Raw genomic sequence first — 8,343 nt, 5'->3', positions numbered from 1 at the left:
GTCTCTGAGTTCCCTGAGCTCAGTAGAGACGTGCAGCTCGGTAGAGACTGCACCAGCAGCAGCAGCATCCCCAGTGCTCTGGCTCTCTGTGTGAACTTCAGACTGGGTGCTCCGAGTCTGAGATCCACACATGGAGAGCAGCAGCACCAGCAGTGTGATAACAGCCCTCATCTTTAACATCACTCCCTCTCTGACACTAGTTATGTAGTAGCAGTAGTAGTAGTTGTAGACGGTTGTTAGTCTCACTCCTGAGACACCCTCTTTTATATGCCTCAGTTACTCATTATGCAAGAAATTTCATGACGTTTTTAGGTTAAATAAAGTCCAGGGACACTGACCAAAATTAGAAACTGTAGATTTTCCAGGACATATCGGGTTATCAGTGGTGTGGGAAAATACAAACCTGTCACCCATAATGTAGACAGGTGGGGCTTCATATTCTGTTTATCTGAGGCTGCAATGTCATACCAGAGAGGAAGGAAGTCTCTAGAAACATATAGACTTCAAAAGGAAATCCTTTGAATTGGAGGTATTGATGGTAATTAGTTTTATACCATATATTGAAGATTCAGTCTTAGGTTTGATCAGTCAGGATTCAGGTTTATTCTTGAAGAATGGCGGCCGACCATTTGTGAGACAGAGACTTTCAGATCCATCCTCCCTCACAGAACTTCACCTCAGCATTTCTGATTTGTTCCTTGGGGAACAGTCGGTTAAATACACTGACATTAAGGGGTGTCACCGTCTATTCAAATGGGCCATGCATGCAGGGTTCTTTGTCTCGACCTGGGGGGGAGGTGAGACCAATGTCGCACCTCACTTACCCAGTTCAGAGACAAAGAATATTCACCAAGCAAAGTCCACTCATGGCTAGTTAAATCCAAATAAAAGTAACAATTATGACTAGGTATAATATCATTGACTTATTGACTATGGCATATTCTTATGACCTATGCTGGTCCCTTCAGTATTAATAGTATTAGCAGTTGCAGGAGTACTTTATGAGAGGCAGTCTTTGAACATCTTCTCTTTTTACGTTATTTAGTGATTATTTATAGAGGTTTCATCCCTTTCGGGGTGAACTGAGTCGAGGTACACTGATATGATGTTTTTTTCCAGGACATATCTGGTTATCAGTTATCAATGTTGTGGGAAAGTGCAAGCTTGTCACCCATCATGTAGGGCAGGTAATGCTTCATGTCCTAGTTTCGCCCCTTCGTCTTAAACTTTAAGAATCATATCTATTCCTTCAGTGAATGCTAGTGAGGATATGGTTCTCACCAAAGGCAAATAGTCACAAATAATTACAAAAACTGTAGAAGAGGAAAAATAAATAAGGAAAATAGATCTTTGGGTAACTTTATGGAATTATATTAATATTGATGATGGAAGGTCCGGAGAAACTGACTACATTTGGTCAATATAGATGAGATATAGTTTGATTTAGATTAGTCTAAAGGTGTTATTTTATTACTACCAATCTATTATCGTTTCCTTACCTCAGTATTCTCCCTCAGCAGGTGAATTAATGTTACATCCAGAAGAGTAACATTTGTAATTGTGTTAAGAGAATAGAGTGTATACATTTTAACAATATTAACTTCACCAGTACGAGGAGGTGTGTCTGCCTGCCAGTCCCTTAGCCTATCTAAACCTAGGCGGCATGGAGTGGGGTGGGCCATGGAGAGAGGGGATGCTGGGTTTCAAAACATCAAAACTCTGTCAGATCCACTGATTATAGTGTAGCTTTGATATGTGTATCCTTGCTAGTGCAGTCATGCTATGTGTCTTATGTGGGTTAGCATCACAGAAAATGCTGAAAGGACTCAGGATAGAGAAATGTAAAACTCTGGCTATAATCATGTATGTGTGGTAATCACATGCCTTTGTTTCTTAATTGCTGACCTTTCTGGCTTTGTATGTGTTAGGTGAAAATTCACTCAAGTTAGGACTCTGATTCACTCAGGACTCCGGATTTGCATATAAGTATATTTATTAGACAACAACAACAAACTCGTTGGGCTCACCCACGTCCTGGCATGTCAGAGAGAAGCACGGACCCTCTCTCATAGAGAGAGAGGGAGCCCGGATTACTCCCAGACTGCAGCAGACGAGAGAGAAGCAATATTAAACACATCGCACAAGGTTTATATAGATAAAAGTTTATCTAATGCTGATGCCATAAATGTTTAACATCTCAGTCATTCTAGGTCCATGACAGAGCTTCTTGTCTTCCAAGGATGTCTGCAGGGTCGAGAAAGCACATTTCGACCCTGTCACCAATGAGCTCACCCAAATAATGCTCTTGCACATATGCAGACTATGTGGCATCTAATAATCTAAGTTACACACACACAGAAACACAGAAAGCCATGTTCCTTCTTACATAAGCACATGATTCATACAAGGTATATATTAATACCAGGCACTTGCTTAATATATTCTGAAGTCATTAACAGTGTTTCGAAATGATCTCCATCAGTATGTTTGCTTAAAACTTTAGTGTACGTAAGCAGAAGCTGTTCTTCTTTCCTACATCTGGAACATGGACACGCAAACGTTGCAAAATGCATAGTAACATGACCTCGGACGTGGGAACCCACCATGTGGTTTTCTCTGCTGACATAGTGCTTTGACATCAGAGAACGCCAACTTCAACCTATATAAACCTTATGATGTTTTCAACTTTGCTACTATCTTGTCTGCCAAGATATGAGTGAGCCCGACATGCATATTGAATAAAGAGATACTAATACACAACTCTGGAGTCTGAGGTCAATTTTAATGTGAATTTTCACCTAACAACTCATTTGGACAGTACTGACTGCTCTGACGCGGAGCATGCTTGCATGGCTACAGATTTCTCATTTAGTGCATGTGTTTGTGTGAAAGAGAGGCTGTGTGTGTGTCTGTGAGAGAGAGAGAGACAGAGAAAGAGAAAGAGTTAGAGCGTGTTTGTGTGTGTGTTTATATGTGTGTGTGTGTGTGTGTATTGTTACACCATGCTTTTTATTGCTCTTAGCTTGACTGTTCTCTCCCTTGTACGTCGCTTTGGACAAAAGCGTCTGCTAAATGACTAAATGTAAATGTAAATGTAAATGTGTGTGTGTGTGTGTGTTTGAGACGGAGAGAAAGAGTTAGTGTATGTGTTTGTGTGAGAGAGAGGCTGTGTGTGTATGTGAGAGAGAGAGAGGAAGACGGAGAAGATTTAGAGTGTGTGTGTGTGTGTGTGTGTGTGTGTGTGTGTGTGTCTGTGTGTGTGTGTGTGTGTGTGTGTGTGTGTGTGTGTGTGTGTGTGTGTGTGTGTGTGAGAGAGAGAGACAGAGTGAGAGACAGAGAGACAGACAGACAGATAGAGTGAGAGAGACAGACAGACAGACAGAGTGAGAGAAAGAGAGAGAGACAAAGACAGAGACACACTGACAGAGAGAGAGACAGACAAACTGACAGAGGCAGACAGACAGAGTGAGTGAGAGAGAGAGACAGAGAGACAGACAGACAGAGGGAGAGACAGACAGACACAGACAGAGGGAGAGACAGACAGACAGAGAGACTTAGGGGTCATTCCACGCCAAACGGGACAATGGCTCCCACTCGACCGTCTCAGATTTGGCTGAAAAAAATCAAGGTTGTTCATACACTTCTTAATAGGTATAGTCCAAAATATTAGCTCTCTACTCCCAATAGTTTTGTCACAAAACGATGTTTTAGGGGGGAGGGGGTGCCTGTACTTGAGACGCTTTTTGAGCAGCGTTTTCTGAAGAGCCATTTTCAAATTGATATTACTAGAAAAGTATTTAAGCTAGCTCCTTCAAACTTTCTAGGCTTAAAATATGATACCATTACTTGAAGATTATGGACTCCCAAGGGTGTGGCCTGGGTATATCATAGTATTCGGGGTGCTTGAATTTGCTGGAGAAAATTTTACTTTACACTTTGTTGCAGCATCTTTGAATACCTGTGGAAAGCTCAATGTTAAAGCTGGAGACTTGATATTATACACAGACCTTCCTATGTATGCTTCGTATGTTGTATTAAAAAACTGTCCTTGTGTGATGAATGGGCTGGAAGATATTAAAGCTTGAAAATGGATGAAAACCCATTTTGTGCCATATTTTCAAAAAAATGACAGCATTTACCAACATGAAACAATTTTTTTTGGAAAGATTAGATATTTGTTCTTAACATATCAAAAATGTGTGATGGTGTGTGTGATGGCCTCGTTTTCTCAAAATATTTTTGGGAAAATATGGGATTTTTGTACACGCCCAGCATGTAAATGTAATTCGATGGCCTATGGAAGCACATTCAAATGGTATCAAAAGGTACGTTTATGACACAGAGCTTAAACTGCGTTTGTGTATAAAATCTGTGTATCATATCAAGTCTCTAGCTTTAACATTGAGCTTTCCACAGGCCTTCAGAGATGCTGCAACAGAACGTAGAGAAAAAATTCCGAGCAAATTCAAGCACCCCAAATACTATGATCACCCAAGCCACACCCTTGGAAATCCATATTATTCAAGTTATGGTATCAGATTTTAAGCCTAGAAAGTTTGAAGGAGGTAGCTGAAATACATTTATAGTTATATCAATTTGAAAATGGCTGTACAGAAAACACTGCTAAAACAGTACAGGCACCCCATCACCCCTAAAACATCATTTTGTGACTAAACTATTTGGAGTAGAGAGCTAATATTTGGGACTATACCTATTAAGAAGTGTATGAACAACTTTGAATTTTTTCAGCCAAATCTGAGACAGTTGAGTGGGAGCCATTGTCACACTTTACATGGAATGATTTACAAGTCAAATGTGTGACAATTTACAATTTAACATTAATCAAATAAAGCGTTTTGTGCAGTTTAAGCTCTGTGTCATAAACTTACCTTTTGCTACCATTTGAATATGCTTCCATAGGCCATTGAATGCTGGGCGTGTACAAAAATCCCATATTTTCAAAAAAATATTTTGAGAAAATGAGGCATCACAAATTTTTGATATGTTAAGAACAAATATCTAATCTTTCCAAAAAATATTGTTTCATGTTGGTAAATGCTGTCATTTTTTTGCTATAGCATGCCAAAAATGGCACAAAATGGGTTTTCATCCATTTTCAAGCTTTAATATCTTCCAGCCCATTCATCACACAAGGACAGTTTTTTAATACAATATACGAACTATACATAGGAAGGTCTGTGTATAATATCAAGTCTCTAGCTTTAACATTGAGCTTTCCACAGTCCTTCAAAGATGCTACGACAGAGCATAGTGTACATTTTTTGCGCTAATTCAAGCACCCCGAATACTATGATACACCCAAGCCACACCCTTGGAAGTCGATATTTTTCAAGTAATGGTATCATATTTTAAGCCTAGAAAGTTTGAAGGAGCTAGCTTAAATACTTTTCTAGTAATAGCAATTTAAAAATGGCTCTTCACAAAACGCTGCTCAAAAAGCGTCTTAAGTATTGGCACTCCCTCTCCCCTAAAACATCCTATTGGGACAAAACTATTGGGAGAAGAGAGCTAATATTTGGGACTATTCATATTAAGAAGTGTATGAACAACCTTGAATTTTTTCAGCCAAATCTGAGATGGTCGAGTGGGGAATTTTCCTTTAATTGTCCCGTTTGGCGTGGAATGACCCTTGTTGCATCTTTTCCCTCTCGGCTCCACGCTCTTGATTAAAGCCAGGAAAAAAACTCCATAAATATTCATTTGTGTTGATAAAGCATTGCTCAATATTTCCAATGATGACACAGAAGGATTATATTTTAAAGGTGCTTTATTTGAGCATGATCATGAAGCATATTTTTTATCATTTGACATCATGAGCAGTTGAGCAGTCTGTTCCCTTCAAAGAGAAAAGAGCAGGAAGCCACTGAAGATGCTGTGGTTATTACTATCATCATAGAGATTGTGGCCTGGAGGGAGTTGCATGTTAACTATATCTCCCACCTCCAGCTGCAGAGTCACACCGCTGGAGAGATAGGAGTATTGACTATAGGCATCATACTCTTTCAAATGCATGACATGCTGTCCATTCTTACGCATCCTGATTTCCATATAGCCCGCAGGAAGATCCATGACTGTGAATCTGAAGTAGTAGACTCCTTTTACTGGAGCTTTGAAATAGCCATTCATGTAGTTGTAGGCATTTCCAACATTGGTGATGATTTTAGTGAAGACCAAGTTCAGATCAGTTTTCCCAGTCTCTATGTATCCTGAGTCAGTCAGACCTGCTGAGAATGCCACCTTGGGGTTTTCTGTAATCCTTTTCTCCAGATTCTCTACTTTAGTCTCAGTGGCTATCAGTCTGGTCTCCACTGCTGTCAGCTCTGCCTCCTGTGCTGCATGTCCCGTTTTTAGCTCCTCCACCTCAGTCTCACTAGCAGACAGTTCCATCTTCAGGTCCATCACTTCAGTCTTCATAATGGTCAGGTCTGTTTGTTGTGCTGCAGTGTCTTTCTTCACGTCCTCCATGTCATTCTCAGTGGCTGCAAGTCTCTCAGTTACTGACCTCAGCAGGTCTTTGGTGTTTCGTAGCTCATCCTGAGTGAAGCTCAGAGTCACCCTCAGCTCCACTACCATGTCTCTGAGTTCCCTGAGCTCAGTAGAGACGTCCAGCTCGGTAGAGACTGCACCAGCAGCAGCAGCATCCCCAGTGCTCTGGCTCTCTGTGTGAACTTCAGACTGGGTGCCCCGAGTCTGAGCTCCACACATGGAGAGCAGCAGCACCAGTAGTGTAATGACAGCCCTCATCTTTAACATCACTCCCTCTCTGACACACTAGTTGTGTAGTAGCAGTAGTAGTAGTTGTAGACGGTTGTTAGTCTCACTCCTGAGACACCCTCTTTTATAGGCCTCAGTTACTCATTATGCAAGAAATTTCATGACGTTTTTAGGTTAAATAAAGTCCAGGGACACTGACCAAAATTAGAAACTGTAGATTTTCCAGGACATATCGGGTTATCAGTGGTGTGGGAAAATACAAACCTGTCACCCATAATGTAGACAGGTGGGGCTTCATATTCTGTTTCTGTGAGGCTGCAATGTCATACCAGAGAGGAAGGAAGTCTCTAGAAACATATAGACTTCAAAAGGAAATCCTTTGAATTGGAGGTAGTAATAGTATTAGCAGTTGCAGGAGTACTTTATGAGAGGCAGTCTTTGAACATCTTCTCTTTTTACGTTATTTAGTGATTATTTATAGAGGTTTCATCACTTTCGGGGTGAACTGAGTCGAGGGACACTGATATGATGTTTTTTTCCAGGACATATCTGGTTATCAGTTATCAATGTTGTGGGAAAGTGCAAGCCTGTCACCCATCATGTAGGGCAGGTAATGCTTCATGTCCTAGTTTCGCCCCTTCGTCTTAGACTTTATGAATCATATCTATTCCTTCGGTGAATGCTAGTGAGGATATAGTTCTCACCAAAGGCAAATAGTCACAAATAATTACAAAAACTGTAGAAGAGGAAAAATAAATAAGGAAAATAGATCTTTGGGTAACTTTATGGAATTATATTAATATTGATGATGGAAGGTCCGGAGAAACTGACTACATTTGGTCAATATAGATGAGATATAGTTTGAGTTAGATTAATCTAAATGTGTTATTTTATTCCTACCAATCTATTATCGTTTCCTTACTCCAGTATTCTCCCTCAGCAGGTGAACTAATGTTACATCCAGAAGAGTAACATTTGTAATTGTGTTAAGAGAATAGAGTGTATACATTTTAACAATATTAACTTTACCAGTACGAGGAGGTGTGTCTGCCTGCCAGTCCCTTAGCCTATCTAAACCTAGGCGGCATGGAGTGGGGTGGGCCATGGAGAGAGGGGATGCTGGGTTTCAAAACATCAAAACTCTGTCAGATCCACTGATTATAGTGTAGCTTTGATATGTGTATCCTTGCTAGTGCAGTCATGCTATGTGTCTTATGTGGGTTAGCATCACAGAAAATGCTGAAAGGACTCAGGATAGAGAAATGTAAAACTCTGGCTATAATCATGTATGTGCGGTAATCACATGCCTTTGTTTCTTAATTGCTGACCTTTCTGGCTTTGTACGTATGTGTTAGGTGCAAATTCACTCAAGTTAGGACTCTGATTCACTCAGGACTCCGGAGTTGCATATAAGTATATTTATTAGACAACAACAACAAGCTTGTTGGGCTCACCCACGTCCTGGCATGTCAGAGAGAAGCACGGGCCCTCTCTAAGAGAGAGAGGGAGCCCGGATTACTCCCAGACTGCAGCAGACGAGAGAGAAGCAATATTAAACACATCGCACAAGGTTTATATAGATAAAAGTTTATCTAATACTGATGCCAT

General features: G+C 40.5%; 1 protein-coding gene across 1 annotated transcript; it reads right to left on the bottom strand.

The window, feature by feature from the left end:
- Positions 1 to 5,761: 5,761 nt before the first annotated feature.
- Positions 5,762 to 6,594, bottom strand: LOC105900101 (complement C1q-like protein 4). Its single transcript, XM_012827354.2, has one exon. It carries the CDS (start codon positions 6,592 to 6,594, stop codon positions 5,860 to 5,862), a length of 735 nt encoding a protein of 244 aa, XP_012682808.2. The 3' UTR covers positions 5,762 to 5,859.
- Positions 6,595 to 8,343: the final 1,749 nt, after the last annotated feature.

Source organism: Clupea harengus, chromosome 6 (genome assembly GCF_900700415.2).
Source record: "Clupea harengus chromosome 6, Ch_v2.0.2, whole genome shotgun sequence".
Classification (NCBI taxonomy): domain Eukaryota; kingdom Metazoa; phylum Chordata; class Actinopteri; order Clupeiformes; family Clupeidae; genus Clupea; species Clupea harengus.
Note: the sequence above shows the minus strand (reverse complement) of the source record. Positions and strands in the feature narration are given on the sequence as shown.

Excerpts from the sequence above, each read along its gene's own strand:
- LOC105900101 (XM_012827354.2), bottom strand. The coding sequence starts at position 6,594 with ATGGTAGTGGAGCTGAGGGTGACTCTGAGCTTCACTCAGGATGAGCTA.